At 46.6% G+C, this 19,194-nt stretch overlaps 1 protein-coding gene and 1 pseudogene across 1 annotated transcript; one reads left to right on the top strand and one right to left on the bottom strand.

The window, feature by feature from the left end:
- Positions 1 to 3,954: 3,954 nt before the first annotated feature.
- On the top strand, positions 3,955 to 8,781 carry KLF4 (Kruppel like factor 4). The gene is made up of 5 exons (XM_032240282.1): positions 3,955 to 4,604; positions 4,720 to 4,840; positions 5,492 to 6,458; positions 6,557 to 6,721; positions 7,703 to 8,781. Exons 1-5 carry the CDS (start codon positions 4,600 to 4,602, stop codon positions 7,876 to 7,878), a joined length of 1,434 nt encoding a protein of 477 aa, XP_032096173.1. The 5' UTR covers positions 3,955 to 4,599; the 3' UTR covers positions 7,879 to 8,781.
- A 2,466-nt stretch (positions 8,782 to 11,247) lies between these two features.
- LOC116524956 lies at positions 11,248 to 11,359 on the bottom strand (annotated as a pseudogene).
- Positions 11,360 to 19,194: the final 7,835 nt, after the last annotated feature.

Here is a 19,194-nt window from a genome sequence, read left to right as displayed (position 1 = left end):
GCCATGACTGCACCACTGCACTCCAGCCTGGGTAACAGAGCAAGATGTTGTCTCAAACAACAAAACAAAACAAAAACTTCCTTATGATTAAAAAGAAAGTAATGGCTGGACACAGTGTCTCACGCCTGTAATCCCAACACTTTGGAGGCTGAGTCTGAGGCCACCCGGGGCAAAATGGCAAAACCCCATCTCTACTAAAACACAAAATATTAGCTGGGTGTGGTGGTACATGCCTGTAGTACCAGCTACTGGGGAGGCTGAGGCATGAGAATCACCTGAGCCCTGGAGGCGGAGGTTGCAGTGAGCCGATCATGCCACTGCACTCCAGCTTGGATTACAGAGTGAGACTCTGTCTCAAAAAAAAAAAAAAAAAAAGCACTTTTTCTTGAGTCCTGCCACAGTGACGCAGAGACACCCAGCCAGGGTCCAGCCAGGTCACAGGGTGCTCTATGTGTCCAGGCCCCATGCCCAGTTATGGGTGGTAAATCCTTCATTTGAAGTATGGATGCAGCAACGGGCGCGGTGGCTCTGTAATCCCAGCACTTTGGGAGGTCAAGCCGGGTGGATCACGAATTCAGGAGATCAAGACCAGCTTGGCTAAGACAGTGAAACCCCGTCTCTACTAAAAAATACAAAAAATTAGCCAGGTGTGGGGGCACGCACCTGTAGTCCCAGCTACTAGGGGGGCTGAGACATGAGAATCACTTGAACCTGGGAGGCATAGGTTGCAGTGAGCCGAGATCGTGCCACTGTACTCCAGCCTGGGTGACTGGAGTGAGACTCCATTTCAAAAAAATAAATAAATAAAAGAAATATGGATGCAGCTTCTTCAATCTATCACACCCCTCCATGGCTCCACATTAATCCCCCCTAGCACTAGTGGTGTTCATCACATCTTCTGCCAACTAATGCAGTTTGTGCTGGAAAAAAATTATTTTATAACTCTAAGGACATTAATAATTAACTTCTAGTCCACAGAACTTGTAATATCAGTTTGCTGAAATAAAGTCACCAGTGAGTGTTTAATTCTTCTTTAAAGGGTGTCTTCTATTATTATTATTGTACAGTGCAATTTAGTCATCAAAGGTTTACTCACCCTCATGTTTATAAATTATATAGGACAGGGATTTAACTCTTCTGGCCCTACCTGTTCTGAAGACAGGGAGGGCCGTAACCCTGTTGTCATACAGGGTGCCTGCCTTGAAAGATGATTTGTGAACTTGAAGTTCCTTGCTTCTTTTAGAAATCTAGGGTGAATACTGAGATTTCCCTTTATGACACAATCAGAGGAATAACCAGATAGTTGCCTGCCACAAAGAGACTGGCTTTTATCCTTCAGAAGGCTGTTTGGAAACAAGTTCATCTTTTTCAACTCAGTTTCAGAATCTTGTCTTGATTATATGACATAATAATAGTGGCTTTCCAATTCATCTGTGCAATATTGTTTTTTCATTGTGGTGGTTACGGTTAGTTTTTTTTGCGGGGGAAGGGCTACTGCCTTACATAAATAAAAGCAAAGCAGAAATAATCTAGTGTGCTGCCTACCTAAGTTAGAAATTCCAAGTCCTGACCCACATGTTTACATCCCAAGGGAGATGGCTGCCAATCAAGGGCTCATCACTGTTCATCCAGGGTGAGGGACTTCGGCCTTCCTGAAAACCGTGGTGAGTTTTCCATGCAGCCCTCAAGTCCCAGCATCCCAAGATGTTGCTGTCACAAAGGAGCAGGGGAAGAGGAGCAGATGTCTTCCTTTCTTGGTTCCTTCGTTTGAAAAGGGCTTAAAGTAATTTTCATAAAGTAACTGGCCTGATTCTATGGGGGTAGGGTTGAATCCCTCGAGGCCACGTGAAGGAGGACCTTGGTTTTCCAGCCAAAACTCTCCCCTCCCCCAGCTGCAGTCCTGGCCAGAGCAAAGCTAGAGGATGGAAGTCACACTCAAGGGCCTCGACTCTGTCGATCTTAAAGGGATTCCTGGCGTTGGCAGGGAGCACTGAGTCAATTCATTCGGGATGAGATGCATTCCAAGAATGCTTCTGTGGTCGGCGAGGAGTGGAAAAATCAGGTATCACAAATATTCTGAGGAAACCTAATAGGTACCAGAATCTCAGGGTTCAAACAGGTGACAACGACAAAGGACGTTAACAACTAGAACTCAGAAAGGGGTGAGAGCACTCTCTGCTCGGTGCCTGAGCTTCCACTCCTTTCCCCAGTCTGCCCTCCCTTTTCTTTCGTAGGTTGACACCAGCCTAAGCGTCAGCGTTCACCAGTGAGGGGGCTCCTTGAAGAGAGGGGCGGAGCCCGGCGCTTCGAGCACGAATCCAAAGTAAACACCTCGCCAAGCCTACGTTTAGAAAGTGATACCGAACACCACATTCACGTTTTGAAAAAAAATACTGTTAAAAAAAAAAAAAGAAAAAAAATACTGTTTGCTGAGAAGATGAGAGCAAAACATTTCCCAGCTGGAAAATTACTGATCACAAACCTAGGGGAGAGTGGGGGTGGGGAGGCAGCGTTATAAGACTGAATGATTGCCATTTCCTAGTCCCTTCCCGGTGGGCAAGGACGCCTGCTGCGGGTTCGGTGTGCCCTTTTCGGGAACTAGGACACCGCCGCATCGCTCCACTTCTTGGCACATGGTAACTCTTCAGCGAAGTCCCTTTCGGGAGGCCTGACCTACCCGGAGCCTGAGCCGAAGGAACCAGTTGTCCTTTGACCTTTACTGGCCATTTCACCTCTTTATGACTCAGTTTCTCATCCATAAAGTGTAAAGGAGAGTGCGTGGCTTGCAAAGTGCTTCGAGGCCGGGCAGGGTGGCTCACGACAGTAATCCCAGCACTTTCGGAGGCAGAGGCGGATGGATCACTTGAGGTCAAGAGTTCGAGACCAGTACGGCCAACACGGTGAAACCCCCGTCTCTACTAAAAATACAAAAATTAGCCGGTGTGGTGGCGCACGCCTGTAGTCCCAACTACTCAGTGGGCTGAGGCAGGAGAATCGCTTCAACCCAGGAGGCAGAGGTTGCAGTGAGCCGAGATCTTGCCACTGCACTCCAGCCTGGGCGACAGGAGACTATGCCTTAAAAAAAAAAAAAAAAAAAAGAAAGAAAAGTGCTTCGAGATGCCTGGTTGAAAGGTGCCTCCGCGCCTCACAGTCCCTCTTCTCTCCCGCAATCCTCTGAATAAATCTTGAACTCTTTCACTCCCTTTCTCGCTTTTTTTAAGTACCAAAACCATAACTCAGTTCCCCACTCCTGCCTCTTTCCGCCCGGCGGAACTCTCCTCTGGCCTTCTCCTGAGGCTCCTACTTCCCGCCGCACAGTGCTAGGCACTGCCTCCTCTCCACATCCCCAGAGCCCCCACCCCTCGGTAGAGGGGCTCGCGAGGGACCGTGAGAGGTCAGGCAGAGCTCCGGCACCAACACCGGCGCAGCGGGGCAACAGCGGACTCCTGCGAGCGCAGGGAGGGAGGGTTAGACGGAGGGCTGGATGAGTCACACGGATAATCGTGCTCTTTTCCAGCACGCAGACGGCGCGGAGAGCGCGAGTGCGACCAGGGGTGGGGACGCCAGACCGTGCCGCCCGCTGACCCCACCAGTCTTCGCAAGCTTCTAACGCAGGGAGCCGACAATGGCGGGGCGGATGGCCTTGGTCGCGCGGCGACCGAACCTGTGCCGGGTTCCTCGAGTCCCGCGCTGGGGCGGACGCCTCCGCCGCTGCCGCTGCCGCCGCCACCACTGCCGCCGGCGTCAGCTCGGCTCCAGCCCGCCAGCTGCCTGGCTGGCGTCACTGCCCGGCCCGGCCCCGCCCGCGCCCCTCCTTCCCCCAGGCCCCCACGTGCGCGGAGTTTGTATATTACTACCATAGCAACGATGGGGGGGAGTCTCGGGGGGGCGGAGAGAAGAAAGGTGGGGCGGGGCCTGGAGGACGGGGCGGGGCCTGGCGTGCCTCCCAGAGAAGGCGGGGGGAAAGGCTGTAGCGAGAAGTTATAAGTAAGGAGCGCGCGCCGGCGGCCGGCAGTTCCCGTACCAGAGAGGAGAAGGAACGGGCGCGCGGGGAGCAGAGGCGGTGGCGGGCAGCGGCGGCACTGAGAGCCGCCGAGTGACCCTCCCCGCCCCTTCGGACCCCCACCCACCTACCCGCCCGTGGCCCGCGCCCATGGCCGCGCGCGCCCGGCACAGCTCCCGGGACTCCGCGCCTCGCGTCGCCTACCAGTTCGCAGCTCCGCGCCACCGCGGCCAGTCTCACCTGGCGGCACCGCCCGCCCACCGCCCCGGCCACAGCCCCTGCGCCCACGGCAGCACCCGAGGCGACTGCGACAGCGGTGGAGGACGCTGCTGAGTGGAAGAGAGCACAGCTCAGCCACCGGACCTACTTACTCGAGTTGCTGATTGTCTATTTTTATGAGTTTACAACTTCTCTAAGAACTTTCGTATACAAAGGAGCTTTTTAAAAAGGACGCCTCCAATTTATATTTAAACCAAAGAAGAAGGATTTGGGGTTTTGGGTTTTGGCTTCGTTTCTAAGTCTTCTCTTCGTTGATTTTGGGGCTCGGGTGCCCCATCTGCTTCGGGTTCCCGAGGACCTTCTGGGCCCCCACATTAATGAGGTAGGTGAGGCGTGCGGCGCTGGGAGCAGGGAGGGGTGAGGACCGGTGGGATTGGCCGGAGCGACGGCCGAAAGTCGCCCCTGACTTCTGTCTCTGCGTCCTGCCCGGCTCTCAGGCAGCCACCTGGCGAGTCTGACATGGCTGTCAGCGACGCGCTGCTCCCATCTTTCTCCACGTTCGCGTCTGGTCCCGCAGGAAGGGAGAAGACACTGCGTCAAGCAGGTGCTCCGAATAACGTGAGTATCTCCCCAGGCCGCCAGGAACGCCCGGTGGGCTTCCGTGGGTGTGGTGGGGGCGGGCGGAGCCCTGGGGTCACCAACAGCCGCTGAGCGAGGGTTAGGAGCGGCCACCACAGGCTGCCTGGGATAGCTTCCGTGCCTTTGGCTCAGAAATATATGCCCGTGGTGCGGGCACGCGGAGCCGCCTGGGGCACAAGCCAGGTCTCCTCAAGTCCCCGGGCGCGCTGTCTGTAGGGCCGGCGCGCTCAGGCCACCGGGCAGGAGGTGGCCCCGTCCCCAGACACTGGCTGGGCCAAAGTGAGCTTAGCGCGTAGGCGGCCCCGTGGCGAGAGCGCACCAAGAGAGCCTTGGTGTGCCAATTCGGAGGACGTCCACGGGACCTGGCGGGGGAGGGACCAGCCGTGGCGCTCGCTCACACGCAATTGGCAGACAGGACATAACACCCGCGATACAGACGCATCACCTCTTCTCCGACCCGGGTGTGGGCCGAGATTGCAGTGCTGGCTCCCTGGGTTCCCGGGTGCTTCCTGCCTGACCAGTCCCCATGTCTGGGCGGTGCAGGCGCGCGTGGCCCGCCACCACGTCAGTACGTCGGGTGGCAACAAGGGACCACCACTGACGGGTCTCTCTCCCGCCCTGTCCCCGCAGCGCTGGCGGGAGGAGCTCTCCCACATGAAGCGACTTCCCCAGGTGCTTCCTGGCCGCCCCTACGACCTGGCGGCGGCGACCGTGGCCACAGACCTGGAGAGCGGCGGAGCCGGTGCAGCTTGCGGCGGTAGCAACCTGGCACCCCTACCCCGGAGAGAGACGGAGGAGTTCAACGATCTCCTGGACCTGGACTTTATCCTCTCCAATTCGCTGTCCCATCCGGAGTCGGTGGCCGCCACCGTGTCCTCGTCAGCATCAGCGTCTTCCTCGTCGTCCCCGACGAGCAGCGGTCCTGCCAGCGCGCCCTCCACCTGCAGCTTCAGCTACCCGATCCGGGCCGGGAGCGACCCAGGCGTGGCGCCGGGCAGCACTGGTGGAGGCCTCCTCTATGGCAGGGAGTCCGCTCCCCCTCCGACGGCTCCCTTCAACCTGGCGGACATCAACGACGTGAGCCCTTCGGGCGGCTTCGTGGCCGAGCTCCTGCGGCCGGAGTTGGACCCGGTGTACATTCCCCCGCAGCAGCCGCAGCCGCCAGGTGGCGGGCTGATGGGCAAGTTCGTGCTGAAGGCGTCTCTGCCCCCTGGCAGCGAGTACGGCAGCCCGTCGGTCATCAGCGTCAGCAAAGGCAGCCCTGACGGCAGCCACCCGGTGGTGGTGGCGCCCTACAACGGCGGGCCGCCGCGCATGTGCCCCAAGATCAAGCAGGAGGCGGTCTCCTCGTGCACCCACTTGGGCGCTGGACCCCCTCTCAGCAACGGCCACCGGCCGGCTGCACACGACTTCCCCCTGGGGCGGCAGCTCCCCAGCAGGACTACCCCGACCCTGGGTCCTGAGGAACTGCTGAGCAGCAGGGACTGTCACCCTGCCCTGCCGCTTCCCCCCGGCTTCCATCCCCACTCGGGGCCCAATTACCCATCCTTCCTGCCTGACCAGATGCAGCCGCAAGTCCCACCGCTCCATTACCAAGGTCAGTTCCGGGGATTTGTATCTCGGGCTGGGAAGCTCTGCGTGTGTTGGCCCCTCGGGGCACTCGGGATGATGCTCACCCACCTTTTTCACCCCTAGAGCTCATGCCACCCGGTTCCTGCATGCCGGAGGAGCCCAAGCCAAAGAGGGGAAGACGATCTTGGCCCCGGAAAAGGACCGCCACCCACACTTGTGATTATGCGGGCTGCGGCAAAACCTACACAAAGAGTTCCCATCTCAAGGCACACCTGCGAACCCACACAGGTAGGGGGACAAACTGCAGAAGGAAGGGTTTAGCTTCCAGCCCCATAGGCTACCAGTGGACACTCTGGAGTGCCTCCTTGGCTTCCCAGGGCAGTCTATCGCCTTCATCTCCTGGATCATAGGAGAGGGGAGGACAGCAAAGCGGCGCCTACTTTTCTGCCCAGGAGCCTTTTGCTTGATGGATGGCATCTGCTTGAAGGTGCAATTTTGTTAGGCCTTTAAAAGGTAGGAGATTCCCCGCGGATTTTGGGCCTCTCCTAGCTTGGGCATTGTAATCGAGAAATTATATTTTACTGTGCAAAAGCACGATGGCTTTTTTAAAAAAATCGGTTTTTAATGTCCCCTTCCCAGGTTCACCCTCCCTTTCTATTTTGAATTCTGGTCTTAACAATTAGGTCTTACCCTTTTTTTTGGTTCGTTTTGATTTATATATATATATATATATATATATATATTTTTTTTTTTTTTTTTCCGCAAGCAGAAGGTTTTATTTTAATAACTACCTGTGGCTTTTTATCCCCAAATTATAGTAGGAATAAGATGGCCTGGTTTGGGCACACTACCAATCACAATTTCCAAATTCATTTCCACCATCGAGATGTCTTGACTCAAAAGAAATGTTAGTATAGGTTTAGGTGGTGTTTGTGTGTATTTGGTGAAACACTAGTATAGGTTTAGGTGGTGTTGGTGTTTTTGGTGAAACTTTAGTATAGGTTTAGGTGGTTTTTGTGTTTTTGGTGAAACATTAATATAGTTTGCCTGCTTAACTGATCCCCTAAAAACAAGAGGAAATACTTAAGAAACGGAATGTATTCCTGTTTGTGATACAGAATTCAATAAAGCCCTTCTGTGGTTTAAAGACATTCCTGTATTCTTTCAGGATAGGGTCAGAGTTTAATATCTGGCCTCCAGTTTTTGAAAGGGCCAATTCTTTTGTATAGCAATGGCGTCACAAATTTAGTTTTTCTTTTTCCTTTACAGGTGAGAAACCTTACCACTGTGACTGGGATGGCTGTGGATGGAAATTTGCCCGCTCAGATGAACTGACCAGGCACTACCGTAAACACACTGGGCACCGCCCGTTCCAGTGCCAGAAATGCGACCGAGCATTTTCCAGGTCGGACCACCTCGCCTTACACATGAAGAGGCATTTTTAAATCCCAGACAGTGGATATGACCCACACTGCCAGAGGAGAATTCAGTATTTTTTACCTTTCACACTGTCTTCCCAAGGAGGGGAGGAGCCCAGCCAGAAAGCACTACAATCATGGTCAAGTTCCCAGCTGAGTCAACTTGTGATGAGTGGATAATCAGGAAAAATGATGAATCTAAAAGACAAAAATCAAAGAACCGATGGGGTCTGTGACTGGATTTTCTATCATTCCAATTCTAAATCCGACTTGAATATTCCTGGACTTACAAAATGCCAAGGGGGTGACTGGAAGTTGTGGATATCAGGGTATAAATTATATCCGTGAGTTGGGGGAGGGAAGACCAGAATTCCCTTGAATTGTGTATTGATGCAATATAAGCATAAAAGATCGCCTTGTATTCTCTTTACCTTCTAAAAGCCATTATTATGATGTTAGAAGAAGAGGAAGAAATTCAGGTACAGAAAACTTGTTTAAATAGCCTAAATGATGGTGCTTGGTGAGTCTTGGTTCTAAAGGTACCAAACGAGGAAGCCAAAGTTTTCAAACTGCTGCATACTTTGACAAGGAAAATCTATATTTGTCTTCCGATCTACATTTATGACCTAAGTCAGGTAATGCACCTGGTTTACTTCTTTAGCATTTTTATGCAGACAGTCTGTTATGCACTGTGGTTTCAGATGTGCAATAATTTGTACAATGGTTTATTCCCAAGTATGCCTTAAGCAGAACAAATGTTTTTTTCTATAGTTCCTTGCCTTAATAAATATGTAATATAAATTTAAGCAAACGTCTATTTTGTATATTTGTAAACTACAAAGTAAAATGAACATTTTGTGGAGTTTGTATTTTGCATACTCAAGGTGAGAATTAAGTTTTAAATAAACCTATAATATTTTATCTGAAAAATGATTTTTTAATTTTGTTTTTCTCCTGGAAAAATATGAACAGTATTTGGTTTAAACACACTGGGGTAATAGGGCATGTAAGAAGCACACACAAAAAAGCCAACTTTATGTCAACAAATTAAGACCTTTGTAAAAAAAAAAAAAAAAACAACGCTATTTGGCTTTACAATAAATACTACCCATATAGGGCTGAGAGCGGTTGAATATTGTAAGTTTAAAAATTATAAAATTAAAGGTGCAGTTAGGTTGGTTCAAAATGTACATAATGCTACATGAAAGCAGTTTCTACCTGACTATGATTTTCCCAGTGGAAACAGCTTGATCATTCTTTGATTTATGCAGTTTAGTATGAAAATATTCATAAAATAGACACATTTCAGTTTAAATTTGAATAAAATCTTGATGGTTTGTCTTTCTAAAGTATAAAAGTTTTCTCCGTGGAGGCCTGTCCCAGCGCTCCTCACATTTGAGTAACAAAAGAACCTTCCCACAGCAGACAACCCTAAGAACGTAGTTCCACAGTGCCCTCCTGAGGATTAAAGGATTCATTTATGCTTGGTGTGTGTTACAGACAGATACATTACTTCTGCTAGTTGCAATCCTAAAGAGGTTAGAACCAAAGTTTCCGGCAGATTGTTTTAAAACGAGATCAGTTCCCCTGATTGAAGGTGGGCAAACAGACAAATAAAATAATTTTAAAATTACTCAAATTCACAAAACTAAACGTAAAGTAAAAATGGTGTTTTTGTAAGTTTCTGGCATTTATATTTGAAGTTTTAGTATTAAAGGTCAAAACTGCCCTGTTAGAATCTCAAGTTCTTGAGGTGGGTGCCTGAGAGACTGAAATTCATTTGGGGCTGTCACAAAATGGAAAAAACATTTGTGACACTTGTTGACATTTTATATGCTTGTGATGTAGGTGACTAATATTTAACATCATCAAGGGGACAGAGCTCACTGCTCACGGGTATTTTCTTTATAGTGCTTATTAACTATTGATTATATCTAGTGTTCAGAGGTGTGTTTGCACCGTGGGTGCATGTAATAAATGAAATAAAAAATGGACGTTTATAAGAGGCTTATGGCAGATCAACACAAGGTATTTTCTTTGGCTTTTGAGAGTCCAGCATGACTGGAAAGCATGGCATGTGTCTCTGTTTTAAAGAAAACAGGTGCATCAATAGAATGGAATTTTATGTGGCCAAGAACATATTCAAAGCATATTTAATGACACGGAAAAATGCTCATGGTATGTTAAGTGGAAAAAGCAGGATACAAGACTATAAACAGTACAAATTCAATTGTATACATTTAAATGTATGTATGCTTTAAAGGAGACAGAGAAACAAAAGGAAATTAAGAAAAAACCCTAGAAGAAACTGCCAAAATATTCATACTGGTTTTCGCAGTTTAAATTTTCTTTTTTTTTTTTTTTTTTGAGCTGGAGTCTTGCTCTGTCACCCAGGCTGGAGTGCAGTGGTGTCATCTTGGCTCACTACAAACTCCACCTCCCATATTCAAGCAATTCTCCTGCCTCAGCCTCCCGAGTAGCTGGGATTACAGGCACCTACCACCACGTTCAACTAATTTTTGTATATTTAGTAGAGACAGTGTCTCACCATGTTGGCCAGGCTGGTTCTGAACTCCTGTCCTCAAGTGACCCGCTCACCTCGGCCTCAGCCTCCCAAAGTGCTGGGATTACAGGCGTAAGCCACTGTGCCAGGCCTAAATTTTCTTTTTTGCAGTTTTTAAATAGTCTAAAACATCTATAGTAAGTTTGAAAAACTTTTTAAGAATGAAGATATAAAGAGCATTTAAATTATTTAAATAAAAAACCTTTATTAAAACACATTATTCTGTAAATTAGATTCCTTTAAGTTTAAATTTCTTAAATTTCTGCTAAATTGTGGTTGGTTGCTTTCATAATTCACCTCTCTTATACAGAATCTTCTGGCACACAGTTTATGGAAATGACTATAAAATGCCATCTTCATATTTGCTAAGTGCATATTATCTCAAATAGAAATGTGCATAAACTATCAAGAATTTTAAATTTATTCAGAATTTTCTGATGTCATAGGTTAACATTCCTCTATGTTAATGTTTTATTTTAAAATTTTTATTTTAATTTTTTCTTCCACTTTTCTTTTTTAAAAAAAAAAAAAAAAATGGGGTTTCACCATGGTGGCCAGGCTGGTCTTGAACTCCTGACCTCAGGTGATCCACCCACCTCGGCCTCCCAAAGTGCTAGGATTACAGGCATCAGCCACCATGCCCAGCCTTTCTTCCACTTTTAACTTCAGGGGTACATGTGCAGGATGTGCAGGTTTGTTGCATAGGTAAATGTGTGCTGTGGTGGTTTGCTGCACAGATCACCCCATCACCTAGATATTTAAGCCCAGCATCCATTAGCTATTCTTCTTGATGTTCTCTCTCCCCCACCCCTAATTTTTATTTGTAATTTTTTAAAAAATAATTTTAAATATAAGATTTTTAAACCGTATGTGTGTTGTCAGGCCCGAGGGCCTCTTCCATCTTTGTCAAGGGAAGTGATAACCTTCTCTCCTTTCATACAACACTTATTTTTAATTTTATTTTAAAATTTTTATAGAGACAGGGTTTGACTATGTTGCCCAGGCTGGTCTCAAACTCCTGGGCTCAAGCAATCCTCCCGCCTCGGTCTCCCAAAGTGCTGGGATTACACGCGTGAGCCACAGCACCCAGTCTACGTTAACTTTTGCTAGCCTGAAAAATAAAGCTTCAATATCTGAAATGAATGAGGATTTCCCAAAACTGTGACCAAACAAAATACTATTCAACGTATACCAGTAGCTAAATTATTTACTCTGGGACCTATCAGCTGTGGGCCCCTAGGTGTACTGTTATTATGGTGTTACAGAGCCATTTGTGTGCTATACAATAAAGAGTACCTAATAATTGTGATACCTGCTTATTATATTATCCTTATGACACTTAATTTTATTTTCTATTTTAAATTGTGTGCCTACACACACAAAGGATTAACAATGATGTTTCCTACACACATCAACAGACTTTCAGTCCACCTATTTTCCAGCAAAATGTCTCTAATGATAAAATTCTTTTTGCCTGAAAACGTGTTTGACTCTTGCTATCCTGTTTCAGTTTGTAAAACAAAACAGATGCCTTCACTATCTCAAGTAGGATGGTCATGGGGAATATTTCTTTTCCTTCCAAAAATTGTTCCAGGCTGGGTGTGGTGGCTCATGCCTGTAATCTCAACATTTTGGGAGGCTGAGGTGGGAGGATTACTTGAGGCCAAGAGTTTGAGGGCAGCCTAGGAAACAGCAAAACCCCATCTCCACCAAGAAAAGAAAAATCGTGGAAAAAATGTTACAATTTTTAGAAACATGAAATGCTCTTCATAGTTGGAGATTAATAATTTTTACATGTAATTTATTTCCATATAAGGAAGCCCAGGTGAGGCAGTCTTTATGCTGTAGAAGCAAGTCCACAGAGAAAATATTAAAACAAGCAGCAGTGGTACCTGTTGTACTTCAATAAAAGGGAGTATCTAAATTTAGCAGCCTGTATCAGCCACCTGTCCTATTAAACGTTCTGGCTTCTGAAGCTCCATTCAACACCATATACATACATAAATGGATTTGTAGCCTAGGTACTCCCTCACCCACCCTTGTCCATTTCCCTGTGTCTCATACAGACATGAATGCCACCCAGTCCTACATAAACCCTTTTACTTCATGCATTATTATTATCATTTTATTCATGATTTTATTACGTATTGCATTTTATCTGTTTTACTTCTTTGTATTTTCTTAGCACCTTCTACAGGCTATTGTATAGTGCCATGTTTTTATAGTGCTAAACTGAAGCTATGTCTGCCTCCTAAAGGTTGTTTATGAAACTATCATTCATTGTTCACATGCAGAGTCATTCAATAATGTTGCATATAAAACCGACAAGACCAGTCTACATAATGAATGCTGTAAAAAATATCACAGAATGTTCTGCCTATGGAAAAAAAAGAAAAAACAAACTGCTGTTAAAGTTAGAATACTGAATGTAAATAAAACCTTTTTTTCTACATTAAATGAAACTAAAATGAAAGTTGGAAATGAACACCCTTTGGAAACCTTTACCTTAAGCAAAAAGGTGAATCTTGAGTAAATTTTGCACCATCTCCTGAAAAACTAACAAATTCTTAAATCTGTTTAAAGTATCTGGTGCTTTAATACCCTAATCACCGTCAAGACAGAGGGAAACCAACTGCTAAAATGTTAGCACACATAGAAAAATCTTTCAGGCTGAAATCGAGGTTACCACAGCCAGTTAACTTAGCTGGGGAGGGAGGGGTATATGGGGTAGGAATGTCAGTCAAATTGCTTCTCTGGAGTCAGGTGCATCTGGAGCCCATCGTTTTAATTGTTTTCCACAGTGCCCTTGATATAATATCACTTTTTTGAATTGCTTTGGTCTTCTCGACACCCTAGATGAGTCAGCATGTTGCAATTGCTCGCCCAAATGTCTTTCTCCACTTGTTCTTTTTTCCTTTTTTTTTTTAGACGTTGTCTTGTTCTGTTGCCCAGGCTGCAGTGCAGTGGCGCAATCTTGACTCACTGCAAACTCTGCCACTGGGTTCAAGCCATTCTCCTGCCTCAGCCTCCAGAGTATATGGGACTATGGGCAATTAACTATAAGTTAATTTTTGCATTTTTAGTAGAAACGGGGTTTCCCTATGTTGGCCAGGTCCAGAACTCCTGACCTCAAGTGATCTGCTCGCCTAGGTCCCCCAGAGTGCTGGGATTACAGGCGTGAGCCACCATGTGCGGCCTCTACTTGTTCTTAAAGGAAAAGGAGGAAATAAATTCGATTTAATAACAACAAAAAGCAAATTCACAGTTAGAAATCCCTTTGACATCTCATCTCAGGATACTTAACAGAACATTTTCATTGATGCACCACAATAATTATGATGATAACCAAAAGAATTAGGACTATTTGCTCTGCTTTTATGTTTTTCTTTCTTTTTTTAAATTTTGAGACAGGATCTTACTCTGTCACCCAAGCTGAAGCCCACAGTTCCCTGCAACCTCAACATTCTGGACTCAAGCGATCTTCCCACTTCAGCCTTGCAAATAGCTGAGACAACAGGCATGCACCACCACGTTGGGCTAATTTGCTTTTGTTTTTTTGTTTTAATATGGAGTCTCACTCTGTCACCCAGGCTGGATTGCAATGGCACAATCTTGGCTCACTGCAACCTCTACCTCATGGGTTCAAGTGATTCTCCTGCCCCAGCCTCCCAAGTAGCTGGGATTACAGGCATGTACCAGCATACCTGGCTAATTTTGTATTTTTAGTAGAGACGGGAGTTTGCCATGTTGGCCAGGCTGGTCTCGAACTCCTGACCTCAGGTGATCCACCCACCTTGGCCTCCCCAAGTGTTGTGATTACAGGCATGAGCCACCACACCCAGCTTGCTTTTATTTTTTGTAAATACAAGGTTTCCGTATGTTGCCCAGGCTGGTTATGTTTCTTTTCATGTCATGTTATATGTTTCAATAATATAATCTAAACAGCAGGAGACAAGAAAGTTCGCTTTTTAGAGCAAGAAAAAGAACCAGAAGGTCAAGTGGGGCTATAATTCCTGTCTCACCTATAATATTTGAATCTGCAGTAACTGGCACTGGATCAGTATGTTGCTAAACAGTGGCCAAATCCCCACAATACAGATATAGCACTCAGGTGCTATACCTATATACCCATTTAAAAGCTGAAACAAGGCAGGGCACAGTGGCTTACTCCTGTAATCCCAGCACTTTGGAAGGCTAAAGCGGACAGATCATGAGATCAGGAGATCGAGACCATCCTGGCCAACATGGTGAAACCCCGTCTCTACTAAGAATACAAAAACCAGCTGTGCATGGTGGCTCGTGCCTGTAATCCCAGCTACTCAGGAGGCTGAGGCAAAAGAATGGCTTAAACCAGGGAGTCAGAGGTTGCAGTGAGCTGACATCACGCCACTGTACTCCAGCCTGGCAACAGAATGGGACTCCGTCTCTCAATAAATAAATAAATAAAAAGCTGAAATGAGTAAATAACTTTATGGAGAAATTGGAGAAACCCTGGAAACACTTGCTGAAAGACCAGGAGATAGTAACTGGTGCAAACTATGAAAGAAAAATCTCTTAGACATAATAAATGGAAAAGAATTTCTCTGTAGGGATGCGCATGCTTCTTGCCTACTCCAGGCCACTTTTTGTTAGTGTATAATAATCCCTTACTTCTGCACAGCTCCACGAGGCTTATGAAGTACTTACACCCCACATTACCTCAATCTTACAAAGTAGGGATGGGATTTTCCTCTCCCATCTCCAGTATGCGGATGAAGACACTGAGGTTCCCTATACAGGTTAGTATTTTGCTGTCATTTCTCATCCTTGCTGACATACTCAAAGTGCTTCTCTTCTAATACCTTTGTTCTAGTCTGCTGGGCACGTAGGGCTACAGGTATAAAGGATACACCCCAATTCAAAAGGATTTGCTAATGTCATTTCTTCCAGTAAACCTGTTTAAGAGTCAGAAGCCTCAGACTTTCTGTCACCCAAACAATGTGCTATTTCCTTTGTCAAAGTAGACAGATGAGGAAGGCAGAGTTTCCTGCAGATGTTTCTTCAGCTGGCCACTGTGCCATGTACACAATCCATACTTTCTTTCTGAAGTTCTTGTTTCTGGCCTCACCTCTGGTCCATCACACAGCTCTCCTGATCAGATAGATCTGGTCAAGCCCATCCCCTATTCTGTAACTTCCCATGGTTCTCAGCGCCTAATGGATATAGATTTCACATGGTCACTTTCTAATTGTGGCTTCCAGCTGCTTGTTCAAGGCTGTATCTAGGGCCAGGCATGTCGGCTCATGCTCTGTTGCCCAGGCTGAAGGGCAGTGGTGTAAACATGGCTCACTGCAACCTCAAACTCCTGAGCTCAAATGATCCTCCCATCTCAGCCTCCTGAGGAGCTGGGACCACAGGCATGTGCCACCACTCCTGGTTAATTTCATTATTATTTTTCTGTAGAGATGAGGTCTCACTATATTGCTCAGGCTGGTCTCTAACTCCTGGTCTCAAATGATCCTCTGTCTTGGCCTCCCAAGGTACTGGGATTATAGGGATGAGCCACTGCATGCAGCCTATTTTAAGGTCTTATGGGTCTGGCTTCCCCAAAAGACATGAGCTTCTGGAGGGCACTAGGAGCTTTCTTGACTCGTCCTTGAATACCCTCAGTTGCTGAACTTAATCGAATAAAAGTAATCATTTACTGAATATTTACCCAAAAACCTGGCATCTCTTTTTAGTGAACTCTTCCTTGCCAGGTGTTTCTCTGCATTGACTATGAAAAGACTTTGTTCATTTGAGGGGTTTGTTGGGGTTAGATAAGGCAGATGGATGTCAGGTGACCTACCAGGAAACAATTAAGAGACTACTGAACATGTCCTCCAGGATGCCAAAATTTGGGGAAAGGAGATATTTTATCCTTTCTTTGGATGACCTACTGTGCCTCCTTTCAAGAGAAAACGTATAGCTGGTGGCGGTGGCTCACGCCTGTAATCCCAGCACTTTGGGAGGCCAAGGTGGGCAGATCACCTGAGGTCGGGAGTTTGAGACCAGCCTGACCAACATGGAGAAACCCCATTTCTAAAAAAAAAGAAAAAGTAAAAAAAAAAAAAAGAAAAGAAAAAAAAAGAAAGGTATGTATACTATGGATATATGACAAATAATGAAGGAAAAAAAAAAAAAGAAAAAAATTGCACTTTAAAAGCTTAGGCCGGGCACGGTGACTCACGCCTGTAATCCCAAAACTTTGGGAGGTCGAAGTAGGTGGATCATTTGAGGTTGGGAGTTCGAGACTAGGCTGACCAACATAGTGAAACTCTATCTCTACTAAAAATACAAAAATTAGCTGGGCATGGTGGTAGACTCTTGTAATCCCAGCTACTCAAGAGACTGAGTCAGGAGAATTGCTTGAAACTGGGAGGCAGAGGTTGCAGTGAGCTGAGATTGTGCCACTGCACTCCAGCCTGGGTGACAGTGAGAGACTCCGTCTCAAAAAATGATAATAATAAAATAAAAACTAAAGGAAGGTAATTTCTACTCTAGGATATTGAGTGGGCTAGTCTGTCCAAACAAGAAGGTTCAGCTTTGGGTGCTGTGAAACCCACCCACCTGGTCTGCTCCACTTCAAGCTTGAGACCCTTCTTGGATGACAGTAGTTTTCTGACCTCTGAGTACATCTAAATAAACTGACTCTGACAGAGCATGGAATTGACCATCGCCCCGCCTTTCAGGCACTGTTACCGCTTCACCTAGGAATGGGTAATATTGCAAGGACTGAAGCTGTAAAATTATGTAGGTGGCTCACACCTAAAATCCCAACACATTGGGAGGCTGAGGTGGGAGGATCACTTGAAGCCAGGAGTTAAACCAGCCTGGTCAACATAGGGAGACTCTGTCTCTACAAAGAAATATAATAAAAAATTAGCCAGAAGTGGTGGCATGTGCCTGTGGTCCCAGCTTCTCAAGAGGCTGAGGTGGGAGGATCCCTTGAGCCCAGGAAGTTGAGGCCACAGTAAGCTATGATCGTTCTACTGCACTCCAGCCTGGGTGCCAGAGCAAAACCCTGTCTCAAAAATAAAACAAAATTAAATAAGACGTTTCAAAAGGAAAGCATCTTTGAGACCATTTAACTCAAGGAAAAGACCCAGATAAAGGACTTGTGACCTTTGCCCAAGGTCACATTGAGTTGGCATCTGAGCAACCAGCACCTAGATCTGATTTATTTAACAGGCCAACCGCCAAAGGCTTCAACCTAACAGCCCAAGGGAAGCTTAGAGGAATCAAGATGATCAAAAACACCTTGCTGGCTGGGCGTGGCAGCTCAATCAGATAATCCCAATACTTTGGTAGGCCAAGGTGGGCAGATCACTTAAGATCAGGATTTCTAGACCAGCGTGGCCAACATGGTGAAACCCCATCTCTATAAAATACAAAAGCCAGGCATGGTGGTATGCACCTTAATCCCAGCTACTTAGGAGGCTGAGGCAAGAGAATCGCTTGAACATGGGAGGAGAAGGTTGCAGTGAGCTGAGATCATGCCACTGCACTCCAGCCTGGGCAACAGAGTGAGACTGTCAAAAAACAAGCAAACAAACAAACAAACACCATGCAATAAAGATAACTTTCAGAGGAAAGTTCTGTTTTTGTTTTTCCTTTTTTTGAGATGGGGTATAAGGTCTCACTCTGTCACCCAGACTGAGTGGTGCAATCACAGCTCACTGCAGCCTTGACCTCATGGGCTCAAGAGATTCTCCCTCTCAGCCCCTCAAGCAGCTGAGACCACAAACATGCCATACTTGGCTAATTTTTTAAAAAAATTATTTTGTAGAGACAAGGGTATCCCTATGTTGCCCAGGCTGGTCTCAAACTCCTAGGCTCAAGGACCTCAACTTCCCCAAGTGCTGGGATTACAGGCATGAGCCACAGTGCCTGGCCCTGGAAAGTTCTAAATTCAACGTAATACAAAAAAGTATTTTACTGTGCTTTGTCATTCTTCTATATAGTGCTCTGTTACCAGCCAACTAAGATAGAACTATCCAGTGGTCACTGTGTTCCCTCTAGAGAGAACATAGGAACCATTCCTGCAAAGTGTTATAGTATCATTCTGGTTTTGTTCTACTTTCTCTTTCCATGCAATTGATTCAAGCATATGTAATCAGTTCAAGGATCTACTTTACCAGCCACTGTGCAAAGGGCAGGAGAAGCAAAGACAAGAAAGAATATGTAAATATGGCCGCATGCAGTGGCTCACACGTGTAATCCCAGCACTTTGGGAGGCTGAGGCCGGTGAATGACCTGAGGTCAGGGGTTTGAGACCAGCGTGGCCAACATGGTAAAATCTCATCTTTACTTAAAATACAAAAATTAGCTGGGTGTGGTGGCAGGCGTCTGTAATCCCAGCTACTTGGGAGACTGAGGCAGGAGAATCACTTGAACCCAGAAAGCAGAGGTTGTAATGAGGTGAAATCCTGCCACTGCACTCCAGCCTGGGTGACAGAGTGAGACCCCATCTTAAAAAAAAAAAAAAAAAAAAGAATATGTAAATATGCAGGTTTACAGATGCTGTTTCCTCCTGCAACTGCTCCACAAAGGGTACAAAGTGTAAGTTAAATGAAAATCAGCATGCTAGCCCCAGTAAAAAACTGTTACCCGGCCGGGCGTGGTGGCTCAAGCCTGTAATCCCAGCACTTTGGGAGGCCGAGGCGGGTGGATCACGAGGTCAAGAGATCGAGACCATCCTGGTCAACATGGTGAAACCCCGTCTCTACTAAAAATACAAAAAATTAGCTGGGCATGGTGGC

The sequence above is a fragment of the Sapajus apella genome, unplaced genomic scaffold (genome assembly GCF_009761245.1).
Source record: "Sapajus apella isolate SASKATOON/1434 unplaced genomic scaffold, GSC_monkey_1.0 scaffold46, whole genome shotgun sequence".
In the NCBI taxonomy this organism is placed as follows: Eukaryota; Metazoa; Chordata; class Mammalia; order Primates; family Cebidae; genus Sapajus; species Sapajus apella.
The sequence above is the reverse complement of the archived record's forward strand: the minus strand, read 5'-3'. Positions and strand labels throughout refer to the sequence as shown.

Coding starts and splice junctions, on each gene's coding strand:
- KLF4 (XM_032240282.1), top strand. Junction 4,841..5,491: donor AAGCAGGTGCTCCGAATAAC/GTGAGTATCTCC, acceptor CTGTCCCCGCAG/CGCTGGCGGGAGGAGCTCTC. Junction 6,459..6,556: donor CCCACCGCTCCATTACCAAG/GTCAGTTCCGGG, acceptor TTTCACCCCTAG/AGCTCATGCCACCCGGTTCC.